General features: G+C 41.5%; 2 protein-coding genes across 3 annotated transcripts; both read right to left on the bottom strand.

The window, feature by feature from the left end:
- Nucleotides 1-3,411: 3,411 nt before the first annotated feature.
- arl4cb (ADP-ribosylation factor-like 4Cb) lies at nt 3,412-6,196 on the bottom strand. Its single transcript, XM_079519023.1, has one exon. The coding sequence runs from the start codon at nt 5,410-5,412 to the stop codon at nt 4,834-4,836; it is 579 nt and encodes a 192-aa protein (XP_079375149.1). The 5' UTR covers nt 5,413-6,196; the 3' UTR covers nt 3,412-4,833.
- Nucleotides 6,197-7,728: 1,532 nt separating this feature from the next.
- Nucleotides 7,729-17,095, bottom strand: LOC306935141 (ADP-ribosylhydrolase ARH1-like). 2 transcript variants are annotated; one of them, XM_079518038.1, is made up of 4 exons: nt 17,016-17,095; nt 9,766-10,103; nt 9,194-9,566; nt 7,729-8,554 (listed from the first exon to the last, which is right to left on the bottom strand). In XM_079518038.1, the coding sequence occupies exons 2-4, from the start codon at nt 10,088-10,090 to the stop codon at nt 8,140-8,142; spliced, it is 1,113 nt and encodes a 370-aa protein (XP_079374164.1). In that variant the 5' UTR covers nt 10,091-10,103; nt 17,016-17,095; the 3' UTR covers nt 7,729-8,139. The 2 variants fall into 2 exon arrangements, with proteins under 2 accessions (XP_079374164.1, XP_079374163.1); XM_079518037.1 differs by lacking the exon at nt 17,016-17,095 and adding an exon at nt 10,421-10,536 and having other exon boundaries at nt 9,766-10,247.
- Between the last annotated feature and the right edge of the window lie 2,130 nt (nt 17,096-19,225).

Here is a 19,225-nt window from a genome sequence, read left to right on the forward strand (position 1 = left end):
GTCTGTCTGTCTGTCTGTCTGTTTGAGCATGGAATATGCTCATATGATTGCACATCATGTTGTTGACAGCATCAGACATCATCATTGTGATGAAAGGAACCGCTCACTTCACACGAGTGTGATTTTTATTGCCTATAAATGACATGCCCAAATAAGGACACCAGGTTGAAAGTGGTAAAAAAAAACAAATAGTCAAGTTTAATAATGAGTACTGTTGTCTTATTTTTCTGTGTAATATGTATGGTAATAGTGTAAAAGGGTGAAACATGTCCGGGAACTAGGCGGATAAAAGTTTGTTGTTATCAAATAAAGGAAGCGGTTTCTCATGTTGTCACTGAACTCTCCTCCTCCTAGACCGAGTTGCTTGTATCTTTTTTTTCTCTCTCTCGTTGCCATAGCAATGGGCTGTACTTAAGAGGACAAGGGCTCTGTCTGTGAGCTCTGCTGGCTTCTAAAAAAGACTTTTCTTTACATAAGACGGCTTTCCTAGGGGATACTCCATTCTCCTAGTCTATTTACCCAAACATTACTGCCATTTCGGGAGCATCTAACACTCCTAGCCTTAGCCACAGACTTTCTCCTACTCGTACTATTGTTGAAATACGATAGGTATGGGAGTGAGGTAGTGCTTGTGGCTTTGGCATGCAGTGAGTCAGCAATCCTTATTGATTAAAACTATAGATTTTTGTGTGGAGCTGGTGAGGGCCTTGGCTCACAGCACCAGGTAAATAATGCCAAAAGGCTGTGGCCAGGTCATCTTTTAGTGCGTTCTGCAATTTCAGCTGCATGATGCACCTTTCCATTTGGTTTCACAGTCAGCATCAATTTGCGTAGGAGTACAGTTCAGGAGCTGCTGCTGTACCAAATACAACTCCGTGTTCAGTGGTGTAAAGTAACTAAGTGCAATTACTTAACCGTTTGACCGCTACCATTATTCAATCCCTCCGCCGCGTCCTGACAGGGTTTTATCGCACGTGACACTTACTTTGAAGAGCCAAATATCCGTAATCGCATTTTACTATGAAACCATTCCGTGTGTGTTGATGAAGCTGGTGCTTGTTCTCTCGGTCGGTGGTGGAAAAAGTGGACCGCGAGTATCACAGCGCCTGCTACAGACCGTTGAAAACGCTTGTCTGGGACAAAGCGACCCCTGCAATGTCGCTTCTGGAGATAAAGCCGTCTGAAAACAGAGCAGGCAATGTAAGTGGATGCGCGCGCATCTTCAAAATGGCCGCGGCCATTGGCTCAGAAGCATAACAGAGCTAACCAACGGTAGCTTTTAATACGATCGTATTAAAACATGCATTAAATAATACATCGCTGTTAAAATGGCTTTTCCGGGTGTGGCACCGTACGCTATTCTACGTGTCTATGTTCCTGGCAGGCCTCGTGTTAAGTACTGTACATAAATACAATGTCATGTAACTTTTACTTTACTTGAGTATTTCCATTTTTAAATACTTCATTATTTCTACTACTCTCCATCTCAGAGGCAAATATTGCACTTTTTACTCCACTACAATTATTTGACAGCTGTTGTTACTACTTAATACTTTGCAGATATATATTATTACCAAACATACATCAACCAATTAAGCCCCATGTTACACTTAGGTTATTAGAAAATAGCAGGTCTTCAAGTTCACAATATGCATCGTGATGGAACATGTGACCTTGTATGATTTTTGTATTTTTTTATGTGATTGATGTGTCAAATAGCCCATCTGTATATAAAAGATCAAGGTATAAAGTGGTAAAATTGATTGATTTTGATGCTATGTTAACTAATTTAGTTGGGGACCCCCTGGAACCCCCTTAAGGGCCCCCGAGGAGCCCGCAGTTTGAGAACCACTGGCCTAGATAAGGGATCAAGAGAGGATGGTAATATCGTCTCTGTCGGATGTAAACCTCATAGGTCCAAAACTGTACTTTTCCAGATTCCAAATCAAAAATAGCAAAAGTAGCAGATCAACACGCTCTGCTACCTTTGATGCTTTTGTGTGACACTGTATTATGACATGAGAATATGGAGATAGGAGGTTATGCCCGACACCAACGAAATTCACACTCTCAATTTATGGTATACTCCCACATGAGCAAGCCACTTAACCACGTTAACCCAGGCGTCCCTATTTTTGGCATGTCATTATAGGCCAAAGGTTTTAAAATTAGCGGGAAAATAAAAGCAGCTCTACAAGTTCACAAGGTCTCACATCACAATTAGGGATGCACATTATCAATTAATCCATTAATTGATCGTTGATAACCTTATTGATTGATTAACCGCTTAGTTGATCAGCGTTGTTTATTTTACTTTATCAGAGAATCTTAATTTAAATCAATAATGTCTAACATAAAAATCTACATTTAGCTGATACAGAAATACCCGTACAAAAGGCATATTATATTCCTTAATCAAATATTTATTTGATCATTAGAGATACAGGGCCAACGAGTTCTGAGCTTAATTTAGAAATTAGAGCTAATTGGCGGAAATGAATGCACCCATTGCCACTTGTTTCGAAGCTTGTAGTGATCTAGTCTCAGATCACGAAAGCAAGGACTGTATTTAAACACTTGGGCTATTTGTTCTTTAACCCATTAAGGCCGGAGGCCATCTAAACCAGTAGTTCTTCCAAGATTTTTCTAAAATGTTCAGAAATAGCAGATGTACAAGCTGGCTGCATGGCACAAAGTGACACGCTGTTGGCTTGTTTATCTGCTATTTTTGAATAGCCATGCTAACACATGGTGGGGGGACCCCCTGGGACCCCTACAAGGGCCCCTGGGGGTCCCCAAACCCCACTTTGAGAACCACTGGATTAAACAACCAACCTACCCTCACTGCAATTTATAGATTAACGGTATAGGTTACCTTTACAGTTACACCTGTATTGACAATTGACATTGTCATAAACATTACCACAACACATTATCAAACAACAATATCATCTATCAATCGATCAATCAATCAATCAATCAACCAACCAACCAGTCAATTGATGAACAGGTTAAGCCATCTGCCAGAATTAGATAAGTGATTTTCCATTTTGTTATGGTCGTAAAGCTTCAGAGGCCACAGCATTGTGCATAAAAACACTGCATTGCAGATCCATAAATTTCACAAACGAGCTTGTGCTTCTCGCTGCTAGATTAGTGCTCACTTCAGATACAATAATAAGGCTCAGTTCCACACAGAAGAGACATGTTTGTGGGCATTAAAACAAGCTTGGACAATAGAAAGATGTTTATGGGAGATTTTCATTCTGAATCGATTCCTGATCTTCAACCTTCAAAGATTCTGAACTCTGCGACCTTCAACCTATGCTCTCTCTCTCTCTCTCTATCTCCCCCCCACACCATGGAGTTGTAAATGTTTCTCCTTTGAACAGTACTAAGATAAAGATCAGATCAGGCTGGGTCAATAATAGTTCACAGGACCTTGTCCTGATTATCTGCTGATAACAAAATATTTCCATGCAGGCAATATATTCTACATCATGTAATATACATCAATGACACTTTCAGTTAAAGACCCGTTTTAGGGTCCCTTTGGTCATCCCCGGGACCCCCATGTTGAGAATCAGTAATTATCATCTATATTCAACCAACCACCACCATATGAAAATAATCACCCACGTTGTCACTTTTATATCTTTTAATATTCAAAAAATACTTCAATTTTGGCTTCTTTCTTCTTTTTCTTTCAGTACATAATCGGCCTGGATTTGCTCTTCTATACAGTGTAGTACTCTACTATTTTCTTGTTTATGAAATGAAAAAAAGTGCAAAGTAGTGGACCGGGTCACAGACAATTATTATCCTCATAGGCCCACCACACATAGTAAAGGCTACTTCAACGCTAAAAAAAAACAAAAACTTGTGTTATCATCATCTGCATGACATCCATAATAATCCATAACCACAGGCTCCACACACCACATACAAGTCCTTGGCATCAGTCTGTTGTTGAATGGAAGCAGGGGGCACACATTTGAATATGACCCCAAGCAACGTGCAAAATTAAGAAAAAAAAGTCATGGTTCCAAGGAAGCATTCCATTGAAGGCCTGGTGGAAGGAAAATAAAAAATATCCAAACTGAAAGAAGGAAAGTACTTGGTGGGCTACAAGGATGGAAGCTTCTTCGAATTAAAATGTCCACCTGCTGTACGTACGTTGAAAATCCATGGTAAAGCAGCAAATAACGGTGCCAGCCCGTTTTTGTTTTTTTATGTTCATCTTTTTGTTTTCATCGTTCTTGAATGCTGTAGTTCATAATATAATGTCCTTTCAAGTTTATTTTCTTTATTTGGTTAATCTTAGTATATATTCTTGCACCCATAAGAGGGACGCTCTCGCGTGCAAAAGCATCATTCAGCAGGGGGTTGGTTGGGTTCACAGCCTCTTAATGACTTTTTGACAGCATAACCCAAACAAAATGAAAGGATGTTGGCTACAAAATAATCACTGCAGTCTGCAAAGTAAACCACTTTTTGTGAGGGGGCGGGCAACACTGGCATACCCGGTTAGCATTTCTGGTTACAGTAATTTTTAAGCAGTCCCATAATGCAGTGGTTCTCAAAAGTGGGGTCCAGGGACCCTCAGGGTTCCTTGAGAGGGTGGGGGGTCCAAATGGATCCTTATGTATCCTCTGTATAACTCAGAACCATACATGGAACCTAATGGACCCTTTACAGGTCTGTAACTCTGAGAGCATACAAATGGAACCAATTGTACACTCTCAGAGTTATGGGGGTCCTTAAAAAACATTTGAGAACCACTGCCAACATTGTCCATAAGCGCTATGCTATTCATCCATTGTGGGCCAGTCGTTATCGCTTCTTCTTCTGCTTTAGAGATTTCCTCCGTTTCACGATCATCTCGTAGAGCTTGTCCATGCCCTCGTGCAGGCCCTCGCCTATGATGGCGCAGGCGGGCTGGACATGGTAGGTGGTGGATGGCGTGAGCTCGTGCAGCGCCAGCTGCTTCTCGATGTCGGCCACCGCCAGCGACTTGGGCAGGTCCTGCTTGTTGGCGATCACCAGCAGCGGCGTGCCCTGGTTCTCTGCGAACTTGGTGACTTTGTGCAGCTCCGTCTTGGCCTCCTCCAGCCGGTCCACGTCCACAGAGTCCACCACGTAGATGATGCCGTCCGTGCAGCGGCTGTACGACTTCCACAGGGGCCGCAGCTTCTCCTGGCCGCCCACGTCCCAGAAGTGGCAACTTATGCCCTTGGCCGTGCCGTTGCTGAGCTTGATCTTCTCTGTGTTGAAGCCGATCGTGGGCACCGTGTTGACGAACTCGTTAAATTTGAGCCTGTAGAGGACGGTGGTCTTGCCGGCGGAGTCCAACCCCAGCATGACGATGTGCAGCGACTGGAAGGCAGAGATGTTGGAGAAACTGTTGCCCATTTTTTCAAATAGCGAAAGGTGGAGGTTGGTGGTGGGTGGGTGATTGGGGGGGGTGGGGGGGGGGGGGAGGTGTCTGGCGTGGCCCCCCTTTCTATCCCAACCCTGTCTGAAAACAACACTGCGCGGCACAGATATACTCCCCACCCTCTGGCAAAGAGGAAAATAAAAAAGGGTTGCTGGTGTCCGTGTGGAGGGTCCCCAGTGAACGGACGATGCGTGCTGCTGGTGCTGGTGGCTGGTGTCCTCTCCTCTCTCAGTCAGTAGCAGGGAGGGATGACGCCCGCGTCGGCAGGACGCAGCAGCACAGCGACGTTCATTAACATTCTCCTCACAGCCGCGTCAGCTCCACAACATCTCCCACTATATCACCCTCACCACTACAGGACAGCTCAAGGAGGCTGGGGGATTCTGTCTATGCTGTTAAAAAAAACGACAGCAAAACAAACACACCCTGTCCCTGAGACCCAGCCAATTAAATTATACCGTCAGCTGCAGCTCGCGCACTTGTCTCCTCCGCGCCTGTGAGTCCTTTTTGGCAACGGCAGTCGCACCCCCAGAAAAAACAGCAAAAAGACGCTTCTCTTTTCCTCGGTATTTAAAATAAAATCCGCCTATGTCGACAGTTATCCAGTGGCTCGGTTGGTTGGTAAGGTGACGTCCTGTAAAAATTAAATGACGCCTTTGAATAGAATTTCTCCAGGTTATTTTTCAGTGTGTGTGCGTGTCTCGGCACACGAGTAGAGGTCCTTCACCAGCGACCGCTGCATAAGCACTGCTGTATGGATGGAGGAATCACACCGCAGTAGAACTGAGGCGACGCGACGCTCCACCCAGTCAGGCCCACGTGCACCCCCCAACGCACGCGCGCGCGCGCACACACACACACACACACACACACACACACACACACACACACACACACACACACACACACACACACACACACACACACACACACGTAAAAGTTAAAAAAAAAAGTATTGGTATCAAAATGTACTTGACAATGCGTCTCATCTCAACGCATTGTGAAAGTAGATCGGCTATTTTCAAATGTATGCAGGTGGTTTGAGGTTAATTTGTAATAATAATACAAACCTAATAGTAGCCATACGTTTTCAAATAATTGCAGTGGCGTAAAAGCAAAAAAGTTGCTTAAAATATAGTGGAGTAGAAGTAAAAGTAGCCTACTAAAAATAGGAAAGACTCATGTAGCCTATAAGCCTAAAGTAAAAGTACCTCAAAATGTTACTTACAGTATATGTACCATACTTTGAGTAGTCATTGCACACGTTTGCATTAGCCTACTGTAACATTTAGGACTGATCGTGTTTATGATTTACATTTTTTACGACATCGTTCATGATCTTTGACTTTAAGAAACCTTAAAGCCAGAAATAGCAGATCCACAAGCTTCACCTTGTGAAGTTGTGAGCTTGTAGATCTGCTATTTTGGATGGCGTGCGCGCGCGCGCACACACACACACACACACACACACACACACACACAATAAGCCTACATGACTTTGATGTTATCTTTCTGTTTAGACAGCGCAACATGCAACAGTCATGTGCTGAAGTCAATAAACGATTGCTTCTAATACATGTTTATTCAATCTCTGATTTCACAGGCGACATTAGACATAGCCTATAGAGACGTTGTTGTTGTTATGGTTACATACAGTACATATGTTTATTTCTGATATGACCATATAGCTCTGCAAGAATTTAAGCAACTACGACACCTTGTGGTAGAAATAGGCAACGTAGGCTGTGTCATCAATATACAGTTCAAGCACATCTTTGGTGCCAATCGTCACTAGATCAATACAGGCTTTCCCCCCACTAGATCAGTGATTCTCAAACTTTTTCATTTCAAGGATGCCCAGTATTTAAACTCTGGGAGTGGGATCCCAACCGACACAGTGAAATCCTGTGTGTTGAAATAACTGAGTGTACAAATGAAACCACAAGGACCTGTAACGTATAAGGGTACAGTATATTGTATACTTTATAGCCTAGTTTCTATAGTAATTTATGCTTATATTTGTAATAAATAGTCAGATTTTTTGTATAAATGTTTCTATACATCAAAGACATTATGGTGACTTTACATTGTCAGATACTTGAGTGTGTCCTTTTATTATCACTTTTCCCAAATCCTACAGCTCAAATGGAGTTACGAGGTGTTTGACTATGAATGTAGAGATAGTTTTTTTCATGTAACCTTTGTGTGTGACAGTTTCAGAAGTGCTTCCTTAATTATTTTCATTGGTTCAATATTTGTAAAAAAACACACAAACATAAAGGGTGTTCAATAGCATTGATTTATTTATTTAAAAAAAAAAGAAAGGTTGAAAAATGGAGATTGTTTCTGCCCATCAGTGACGATAATATTTATAGTGACTCAAATTTGCTAAATCTTTACTTTACATGATGTATAATTTGCATGGCACAATTTAATAACTAAGGCACTTTACATCCATCTATCTATCTATAAATGCACCAAGTCTCTGTGTGTACAGTATGTAAGTGTGAGTTTGGGGTTCAGTGTCTTGCCCAAGGACACTTCGACATGTAGACAGGAGGAGCCGGGATTCGAACCGCCGACCCATGGATCATTGGACGACCTTGCTCTACATCCTGAGCCACAGTCGCCACTTATGTATAATATGTATAATATTTTAAGTTCCAATTATCCACAGCCACAGTCACATTTTCAGGTTTGCTTCATTCATCTTCATTAAAGGGCTTATTCCTCAACAAAAACAGCTTCTCTGCCACCGTAACCAGTCTCTTCCTGTACTCCAGTTTCTTGTGGTTCCGCTCTGGAACTCCCCTGAAGCCGTAGATGGCGCCCCACCAGGCAGCAGCGATCGCAGCCGTGGAGTCGCTGTCTCCACCGTGGAAGAAGCCATGATCGGCCAGCTTCTCCCACGAGTCACCAGCGCATAGGAGAGCATCATAAGCTATCATGGGGGCATCGTGACCACTGGCACCGCCAGTGCTTTGGAAAGCAACATGCTTGTAAAATCTCTCTCTTTCCTTCAGGCCATAGCATTCTGGAAAGCGTGCTTTCTCGGCTTTCCCATCAAGGATTCCTCTCTCTGACAGGTAGTCCTTCCAAGATTTCTCAAAGTAGTCCCTATAGCATGGATCAGTGAATGCTGAATTTATTACTCTACTACTGACATTTAAATATACTATCTGCTATTGATAATACTGATTTGAACAACACACACAAATAAGTAGTCATTACATTGTAATAATTACAATGGGATCCAGACACATTGCCTTTGATTACGAAGGATGATCATACTCTCATATATTTAGTATATTGTTTATACATCTTTTTTTTCCATTAATATGTTAGATGTCAGGCAGAAACCAACTATCTCCAAAATATTAACTATAAACAGTAAAAACATGTTTTAGACCACTGACTTAGCAAAGTTGCCATTATATTATCATCAGTAACGAAATACAGCTCAAGTGGAGTTAGGAGGTTTTTTGACTAGTGAATGTGGAAAAAGTTATCATTGATTAGAATGACAAAGTCAGAAGAAGAAAAAAGACAAAAACAAGGATCCAATGGCGTCAGAAGCACTTTTTGATACTTTTCATTGGTCAAATATTTGTAAAACGCACACAAAGATGAGACGTAAATGGTGTTCAATAGCACTGATTTATTAAATAAAAGAAAAAAAAGTGAGAGATAGTTGATTTCTGCCCGACAGCAACAATAATAATAATGTATTTTTGATTTTATTCTTCACACACTCACCATGTCTGCAGGTTCTCAGTCACACAGTGGCCTGCCTCTCTGATGTAGTCCTTGGCTTTCTCCAGCACCTCCAGGAGGCCATGGCCCCAGGCCTCCACGGGCGGGCTGCCTCTGACGGCGTAGGCCGTGAACAGTGCTGCGGCCAAGGCCCCCAGGTACCCGGTGGGGTGGTGGTGGGTAAGACGCCCGCTCTCAACGCTCACCGCTATCAGGTGACGCTCCTGCTCTCCGTCAGGGAAGCGCAGGCCGATGCACATGGCGCGCATGGCCGCCCCACAGCCTCCACCCATGCGGTGGAAGGGTATGTTGTAGTTGTAGTCTTTTGTCATCATTCTCTGCTCGAGAAGATGACAGGAAGACATGCAGGTTATCCCTGGAGGAGATCAAAAAGAAAAACAATTTCAAGATTATAATCACAATTTCTGTCATATGCCATTGTTGTGATCTTGATTGATTTGTGAAGATGGCTCTAGTCTAAAGTGACAGTCACACAGACATTGTCAAAGTAAAATGTATGTGTATGTCCCTGACCTAACACACAAAAACCTGCCAATTGAAGTAATGTCAGATACCTGGTGCACGTCCATCCATGTCCTTCATACTGTCCACGTATTTTTTTGCCAATTCCCGACACAAGTCCGGCAGGGTTGTCTTAGCCTTTTCCTCGACCTCAATCAGCGCATACGCGGTGGCCAAGTGCATGATGGTATCATCGCTGATCGGAAAGTCCTTGGCATCCAGCTTAGCCAAACCACCTTTCTCTTTTACTTGCTGATGAATTTTTTCCCCTTTACTCTCAAACTCCCAGTCACCGTGGTTGTAGCCCAGGGCATCACCTACACCGCTCAGAACCATGCTGGCTGCATACCTCTCCTTCAAGGGGATTTCAGTAGACATTATGACTCCTTAACTGAGGACATACAGTATGAAAAGGGCAACAGATTGTTTAAAATTATATTTTAAATGGACTTTATTTCACTTACTAAGCGCACATGGATCTGGTAACCGGAAGGCTCGCCACAAATCATGCTCGCCCCCATTTTGAGAAGACCACCTTGTATGTCTCTAAATGTTTTGATGAATTGAACAAGGTGGACCCTCTTGTAAACAAGTATAATGCTTAATTGGGTCGTCCACTCAGTTAACAGTCTTTGTATTGAGTTTGTGCTTGAAATGTACTGTAATTCTGCAAACTGTTAAATATTTCAATCAATCAATAAAAAAAACCTCTCCCCTAGCGTCGGTCCAGTCGTGCGCAACACTCGCCCCTCAGTGCGGAACGCTTGCCCGGAACTCTCCCCCACAATTCATATCATAGGGTCCATGCCCACACAACATTTTAATCTAAAATGTGTTTTAAGCCTGAACAATGCACCATTGGAGTGCATTTATTCAGGAAGCTGATGCTTGGTGAGAACTTAATAATAAATGCATACATAACAGCAACCAACAATTGGCAACAAATGACTGATTCCAGTTGAGAGCGAGAGCGCGAGAGAGAGCTGCGTGGCATGAGAAGCGAAACAAACAACAGCGATCTTGTCATCTTTTTGCCATTTCAGCCTGTTCCCAAACTCCCTTGAACTTGAATGCAGCATTTCATGTTGAAATAATTCCCCTGTGTCGAAATACATGTCGTTGGATTTGCCAGGGATTTAAGTGAGATGTGTCTTTTGGTCTGTTTTATTGATATATTAAAAAAAAAAAATATATATATATATATATATATATATATATATATATATATATATGTGTGTGTGTGTGAGATGTGTGTCTTTTGGTCTGTTTTATTATAATGTTTTATATAATATATATGATATGTATAAAAAATATATTATTTATTTATTTATTTGGGGGGGGTGCGCACTGCCGTTCACTTCCTTGTTTGCGGCTCTGAAAGAATGGCTCATATCTCCTAATCTAGGGAACTCTCCATGGTTTTGACCAGATGGGCAATGTTCTGTCTTCATTTCTGACTTCAGCATGACTCTCGTTTGGAATATTAACGCTTCTAGAAAGACTTTAGCGTGACCAGTGCGAGGTAGAAATAGAAGATTATGCCTGTGTGAGAGTGAGTGTGTGTGTGTATTAATATTGACCCAATGAAAACTTGAAACCACCTAACTCCAACTTGTGGAGCTCTGGAGCGTTTTTTGGGCATTGGGCATCACTATTTTTTGGGCATAGTGATATGGACACAAATAACATCGTCAAAAATGAACGAAAGTTGCACTAATATTTTAGAAATAGGTCAACAATACGAATGACATTAGTTTTGTGGATTAATATATACTTTTAATGCGTGGCCCCCTGTGCCCCCCACAAAATGGAACTACTTAATATTTCACCAAAACCAGAGCAGAACTACCACCACAGGACTCAGGCAATCAATGAATACAGTTGCAACCACTATATTAACAATTTAAGCTATAACAGACTTTGGCGTTGCTGTTTGGATTCCAGGGGCATGGTTTGTTTGTCAACCACTCCCGTGGGTTCCCAGAAATCACATCCCTCCCTTTGACTGGCAAGAGGAAGTATTCTATGGCCCACTGGCAGTGTGTGTACAGACTACAGAACATTATGGTGCAGATCTGTCCAGCTGCGCAGTTAGCAAGATTAGCTTCGGACAGACAGGCTGACAAGATATGGCTGATCGCTTCCTTGGACACAGACAGGAAAGCAGAGAGAGAGAGACAGGCAGGCAGAGACACAGACAGGAAGGCAGAGAGAGATACAGGCAGGCAGGCCATGAGGCAGACAGGCAGGCGGAGAGACAGACAGGCAGGCAGAGACACAGACAGGAAGGCAGAGAGAGATACAGGCAGGCAGGCCATGAGGCAGACAGGCAGGCGGAGAGACAGACAGGCAGGCAGGCAGAGACACAGACAGGAAGGCAGAGAGAGAGAGAGAGAGACAGACAGGCACTGCAGGCAGGCAGAGAGACAGACAGGCAGGTAGGCAGACAGACATACAGACAGACAGACAAAACATTGGAAACACTTCCCATATATTTGGAATGAAAATAAAATAAATCTTCCCAGTCCCACATTCAACACACCCTGGGTGGTGCGCTGACAACTGAAAACTTGCATATAACTCCACTCCAGCACTAGCTCTGGTCTAGCCCAAACATTTAGACTCTCGTAGAGGTTTTTTTCGATTCTGACGAATCTCTCAACGAGAGTCTAAACGACTAGGTCCCCTTTAAGAGGGCTCGTGTTTACGTTTCTGCCTCAAAATCACTCTTACCTTGTACAAATGCAAAATCTAAAAATAATCAAGATTGCCCCACATGTCCGGCGGGTGTTCGGAAAACAATTACTTCCGTAGCGACCGTAGTTTTCAATAAAATAAATATTTTAATCCACTCCGTCCATACTCCTCCATTGTAAATGCGCAACAGAACATTGGCCGCGCCCCTAGTGGCCAGGGTTCTGTTGCGCATTTACAATGGAGAGAAAACCAAGATGGCCGCCAGATTCCGAGACAGAGTATGGACTTTAGTATGGACGGAGTGGATTAAAATATTTTTTTTATTGAAAACTACGGTCGCTACGGAAGTAATTGTTTTCCGAACACCCGCCGGACAGAGATTTTTTTGCATTTGTACAAGGTAAGAGTGATTTTGAGGCAGAAACGTAAACACGAGCCCTCTTAAAGGGGACCTAGTCGTTTTAGTGCGGCGGTTAAGCTCATATATGGAAGGTATTGTGCATTTTATGACTAAAGCATGAAACTTTCAGCATATCATCTACACACCCCAAGGTTTGATTTCAGACGTGGAACCACTTTCAGACTGACCTCTGGTGACCTTGAGGGGTCATTGACCTCAGAATTGCATTTTTGCACGTTTTGCTCCATTATTTTCCACTATAATAATTTATTATGTTTGTTAAATGGAAGTTTTGTTCTAATGAATGACAACTTAAACCCCAATAGTCTACAGAAATGGTGAATCATGTTAACTTTTGATATAAATGTTATGACATTGTTATAACATTAAAAACATCTATGAGAGAGATTGTGGAGAGAGAGAGTGCGGCGGTTAAAGATGGAGTGTCACGATTTCTTTCCACCCTAAAACATGATCATCAGGTATTATTATAATAGGAGGAAGAACTTTCTCCAAAAAGTGTACAGTATTTGTTAAAATCATGCTATTATGTGGACACGCCCACCAGTTCATTAAGTATGCCTGGTTTGCCTGGTGGGTGGTGATGGGTGGTGATCCACCTGAACTGAAGCCGCACCCACAGCTGTAGTTGTATGATAAAGGGGGAGGGGTTAGGGGAGGGGCTGATAGTGTGATGTCACTATATTACTGTTTATTTCATTGGCCCTTTTGACTGTCAAGGGTTCAGCCTCTAGGAAGAACCCTAAATACAAAGTTAATACACCATTGCACATAAAAACGACTCCAGGGTGTCTAATGAAGTACTGTCACCTCATAGACGCATGAAAAACTGGAAGAAATGCAAAGATTGTGGCACTCCATCTTTAAGCTCATATATGGAAGGTATTGTGCATGTTATGACTAAAGCATGACACTTTCTACAGTGCTAGCTACAAAAAGGACTGTATGAAGAGGTATAAGGAGATGGTCAAAGCCAAGAAAGCGGCACAGGAGCTTGTGGCAGCGAAGAGTAAAACATGACAAGAACCACAGAAGAGATAGTTGTCGTTATTTTAACATTATTGTATTGGTCTTAATTGTTTTTAATGAAGTTAGGGAAGAAAAAAATACAGAAAGACTTGATTGATGAGTTTGTTTGGTTTTTATATCCAATATCCTTACAGTATATTCAAAGGTGCTATAGGACATAGCAGTGGTGGCCATTTTCTGGTTCCATCCATCCAGACCCCATTCATTTTTCACATATAGAGATTTACAAACAATCAATTATTCTAAGCCTATGTAATCAAGCCATCCAGGATCCTGGTAATTAATGACCAGAACACATTTGATTCTGTGAAAAAATAAAACCTCAAAACAAAGGATATACATCACATAATCAAATGTTTTATCGTCATGATTCAGTAGGGTCCTGGATGGCTTGATTCTATAGGCTTATTATGTTTTTATATAAATATTTGTAGAAATCTTCATGGGAAAAAAACAATGGGGTCTGAAACAATGGAACCCGCAAATGGCTGCCACTGCTATATTGTATGCCCTATTCATCTCATGATTTTGGTTTTGGGGCAGTATATGGCGAGGGTTCAGGGTTCATATGTTTTGGGGGGAGTAACTGTTGGATACTCTTAAACCTCCTACCAGGTGGCAGGAGTTTAAGGAGATGTTGGGAGATAATATGGTACCATTTCTGTCATAACACTTGCTACCAGTGACATCAATGGAGAATCCAAGCTAATATAAACTGAAGACTTTATATTTTTGGAAATTTTGCTATTATAGAAGTCATTGTTCTCACATTAATACAAAATCAAATTAAAACATTTAAATGTTCGAAATGAACAAACCTGCCTACTGACAATGTCACCGGTAGGCAAGTTTCTGAACTGTCCACAGCCCTACTCTGAGACACAGACTGAGTGGACAAAAAATGTATCATAATGAGCATTAGTGAACCACAACCTCACAGACTCAATGGTATTTTTCCACTATCTCCATCATCTCTCTCCTCATTCCCTTCAGCCTCTGCATCTTCTTTGTCTTCATCTTTGTGTATTAGACCTTATATTAATCATATTGGAAAATTCAGTTTTCTGCTTCAATTAGGTTATTGCTGCTCAAGGCCATCAGACCTTTGAGGTCAGGGGGTAGTTGGGGATTAAGGGTCTTGCTATGTATACCTCGACACATTGCCGGGGCCTGGAATTTCCCAGGTGTTCCATTCAGCTATGGCCATCCTTCTTGTGAATGGGTTGTAGAAGTTCCAACAGGAACTGTATTGAGACTAGGCATGGTACTTTCTCACGGGGTAGGAGAGTAAGGAGACAGTATCACATTCACACACAACAGGAAGGAGGACAAGCACAAGCATCTGATAACACTCAATGCCTACTTTTATCACAGACATGTTCATCAATATTCCAATGCAGCCAATGAATGCCAACAGAGTGTGCATCATGCCGTACTTTCAGATTCCAAGACCTCATGAGCCACTGCTGCTCCGTCACTCCACTGTATTAGACATGTCATAAAATAGGTCTAGAGCTTGAGGTCCAGTGTGGTGTGCATACTTCATGGAAAAGCTCTTTAGTGATTTCTTAGGTGAGCATGGGATCAGGTGAGAAGGTGGATAAAATCGATAAATGGACACCGATACAGACAATTTACATTTTTAGGGTTTATACTTATAGGGCTGTATTTTGCGTGTCTTAAGTACCAGGTCTTATTACTTAACTTAAGACCTGGAGGCGTGGTCAATGCTCTTTGGCCACTCAGAATAGCCAAATGGCATTGATCACGCCTCCAGGTCTTAAGTTATGTAATAGACCTGGTACTTAAGACACGCAAAATACAGCCCATAGTCTCTAAAAGCACCTTTCTAAATGATTAAGTTAAAATATTACTATTTCCTGGTTTGGGACGAATTATTATATACTTTATGCAAATTATGCAAATGAGGAACAATTTCATAATTTAGTTATGGCAAGAGATTAATTTATGTATCAACATAATATAGATGTAGACTCTAAAACAACCTTGATATGTTGACTAAAAGCAATAATACTGTATAGCTAATTCCTAATTTGTACCTATGTTATAATTTATGCCAATTATGCTAATGAAGAAAGGGTGCATGACTTCCCCATAACAGCAGATTAATTTCTGGATATCACAAACATAGACTTTGACTCTTAAGTCACCTTTCGAAGTAAACTGGATGCAAAATGATAGCCATTTCTAGTTAAGTTGCTCATTAAGCAATTGATTTGCTCATTATGCTAATTCCTCAAATTGTCCAACATATAACTTTTAGCAAACAATCTTAGTCTCATCTGCTAGCCTATAGATGACATTTTAATAAAAGTTTAAAGGAAACAACATTTCTGGGTTTAACATGGGCCCTATGGCGGTTTACAACATGGTTTGACAGCCCGAAATGTGTACAGCCTCTGACAAGTTCCAGATGTAAATTCAGAAGTCCACATCTAAAAACAAACTTCATGGTATATAGAAACACTGTAGAAAGTGTCATGCTTTAGTCATAACATGCACAATACCTTCCATATATGAGCTTAACCACCGCACTCTATCTCTCTCCGCACAATCTCTCTCCTAGATGTTTTTAATGTTATAACAATGTCATAACATTTATATCATAAACGTTGACATGATTCACCATTTCTGTAGACTATTGGGGTTTAAGTTGTCATTCATTAGAACAAAACTTCCATTTAACAAACATAATAAATTATTATAGTGGAAAATAATGGAGCAAAACGTGCAAAAATGCAATTCTGAGGTCAATGACCCCTCAAGGTCACCAGAGGTCAGTCAGAAAGTGGTTCCACGTCTGAAATCAAACCTTGGGGTGTGTAGATGATATGCTGAAAGTTTCATGCTTTAGTCATAAAATGCACAATTGGTTTGGTTATCCGCCGCACTATTTAGACTCTCGTTGAGAGATTCGTCAGAATCGAAAAAAACCTCTACGAGAGAAATGTTTGGGCTAGCTCTGGTCCATAGCTCTAATGCCGTTGGCCAACGGCATTGTAACGGCATTAGAGCATGTACTACACAGTACACACTACTCACATCAACTCCTGCACATCGATAATACAGATTACAGATTCACATAGTTTACGGTATCTTGAAAAGGAGCGGAACACTAACATAATTTACTCTTACCTGAGCCGGCAAACCAGGAATGAACAATCAAGGAAGTGAAGTGAACAATAAGGAAATACAAGTTAACCAACCGACGTCATGCGCACTGATTTGACTACACCCCACTCTATGGTGTGCCCTTGAACAAGGCATTGAACCACTACGATGAAATGTTCTATGAGCAGGGCCTGGCTGGAAACAAGTTCTTGAGCTTAGCCCAGATATTCTGGGTAAATATAGTAATCATTTCATTTCATTTCATTTCATGGACTACACTGGTTGTCGTTGTTGTATTATTATTATTACACCAGAGGATGGCGCTGTTGTTCAGACAACGTATTATTCAGAAAATAACATGGCATCAAATAAAATAACTACTGTTGCATTTGATAGTTGTCCAGTGTGCATCATGCACAACAATGGCCATAGGCTATATGGTAGTGGTATGGCAGAGCTATCAATGTGCTTATTCTGTCATAGCTTTTTCTGCCATAAATCAAAGTGTCCTGATGCTAATATAAATGTGAAATGCGATTAATTAAAATCTTAAAATCTGTTTTTATTTTTTTAATTACAGACATGGTAAGCTATCTGGGGACAGTTGCAACATGTTGTGAGCTTGTAGATCTCATATTTTAAAATGAAAATTTAATATTTTTTAATACATTTTAATACATATTTGAAAGTTCCTGATACATTTTAACAACAGAAATCTTCTATGGGGGTGCATGGTACAAAATATTTTCAGATGGAGGTCTGTGGCCAAATGCAGAATCAATTTGGTGGACCAAAGTTTGAGAACCACTGCATTATGACACCCTGACCAACATGTCCTAGACTCTTCTCCATCCTGGGTCCCAAGCTGCATAATGACAATTTACAATTTACAATTTAGGCATTTGGCAGACGCTCTTAATCCAGAGCGACTTACAATAGGCAAGAACAAATTTCAGTCAGAAATGGCGGTGTGTGTACTTGTACTGTAGGTGTTCGGGCATCGTAGCGGCCCCGAACTTCTACTAATACCAAAAGGGCTGTCATTGTCAATTATGTTTGTTATTTACTGCCGTACAGCAAGACATTCGGTTATACAAATTAACTTGAAGTTAACAGACTACACAATCTGACATATGAGATAATCGGACAGCTGTGATGATCAAAGCAAGACTGCTTGTTAATTGGCTTCTGAGATGTGGACATCCGGGCTCTTGCATTAAAGCGTTATTTCCAGTGACATGGAGGACTTGTCATCCCCTCTAGCCTCTCTTCTTTTTATGGTTTAATTAGAGGCCAGCAGTCTCCCACATGTCATGGTTTATGTAATCACAGAGCTGACCTGGGAACGGAGCTCTGTCTGCAGGGCATGGAGAGATGCTGCTTCTCCCTCACTTAATCTGTCTATGGCTGACTGTCATATCAGTCTTGATGCTTTCTGCTTTTAGCCCTCTTCCCCTGTTTCTTTATCCTCTCTCTCTCTCTCTCTCTCTCTCTCTCTCTCTCTCTCTCTCTCTCTCTCTCTCTCTCTCTCTCTCTCTCTCTCTCTCTCTCTCTCTCTCTCTCTCTCTCTCTCTCTCTCTCTCTCTTTGATGAATTGAACATGGTGGACCCTCTTGTAAACAAGTGTAATGCTTAATTGGGTGGTCCACTCACAGTTAACGGTCTTTGTATTGAGTTTGTGCTTGAAATGTACTGTAATTCTGCAAACTGTTAATAAATATTTCAATCAATCAAAAACACTCTCTCTCTCTCTCTCTCTCTCTCTCTCTCTCTCTCTCTCTCTCTCTCTCTCTCTCTCTCTCTCTCTCTCTCTCTCTCTCTCTCTCTCTCTCTCTGTCTCTCTCTCTCTCTCTCTCTCTCGCAGAAACCAAACCTATATCCATATTTGAACTTTTCGTGTTTTTTGTAAATGAATGCCCTACTTGAATGATCATGCTAAACAGTGTCACCAAAGTTAAGTATCAAAAGTTCAAAACGGGTCACAAAGCGATGAGTTTTGAGCTTGCAGATCTGCTACTTTTTATATTCTTTTATTTTAATCAGAAAAGGAAACAGTTTTGAACATACATGTATGAGGCGTCCACTAAAACTCCAACAGAGACGATATCGCGCGCACACACATAGTATCTCATATGCACTCAGTCATAGCTCTATGGGTGCTGCAACTTCTGATTGTTTGTGTTCATCATGTTGTTCAGATTTAGGCTGCTGCAACAGTTCACTAAAGTGACATC

The sequence above is a fragment of the Electrona antarctica genome, assembly GCF_951216825.1.
Source record: "Electrona antarctica genome assembly, chromosome: 13".
Lineage (NCBI taxonomy): Eukaryota > Metazoa > Chordata > Actinopteri > Myctophiformes > Myctophidae > Electrona > Electrona antarctica.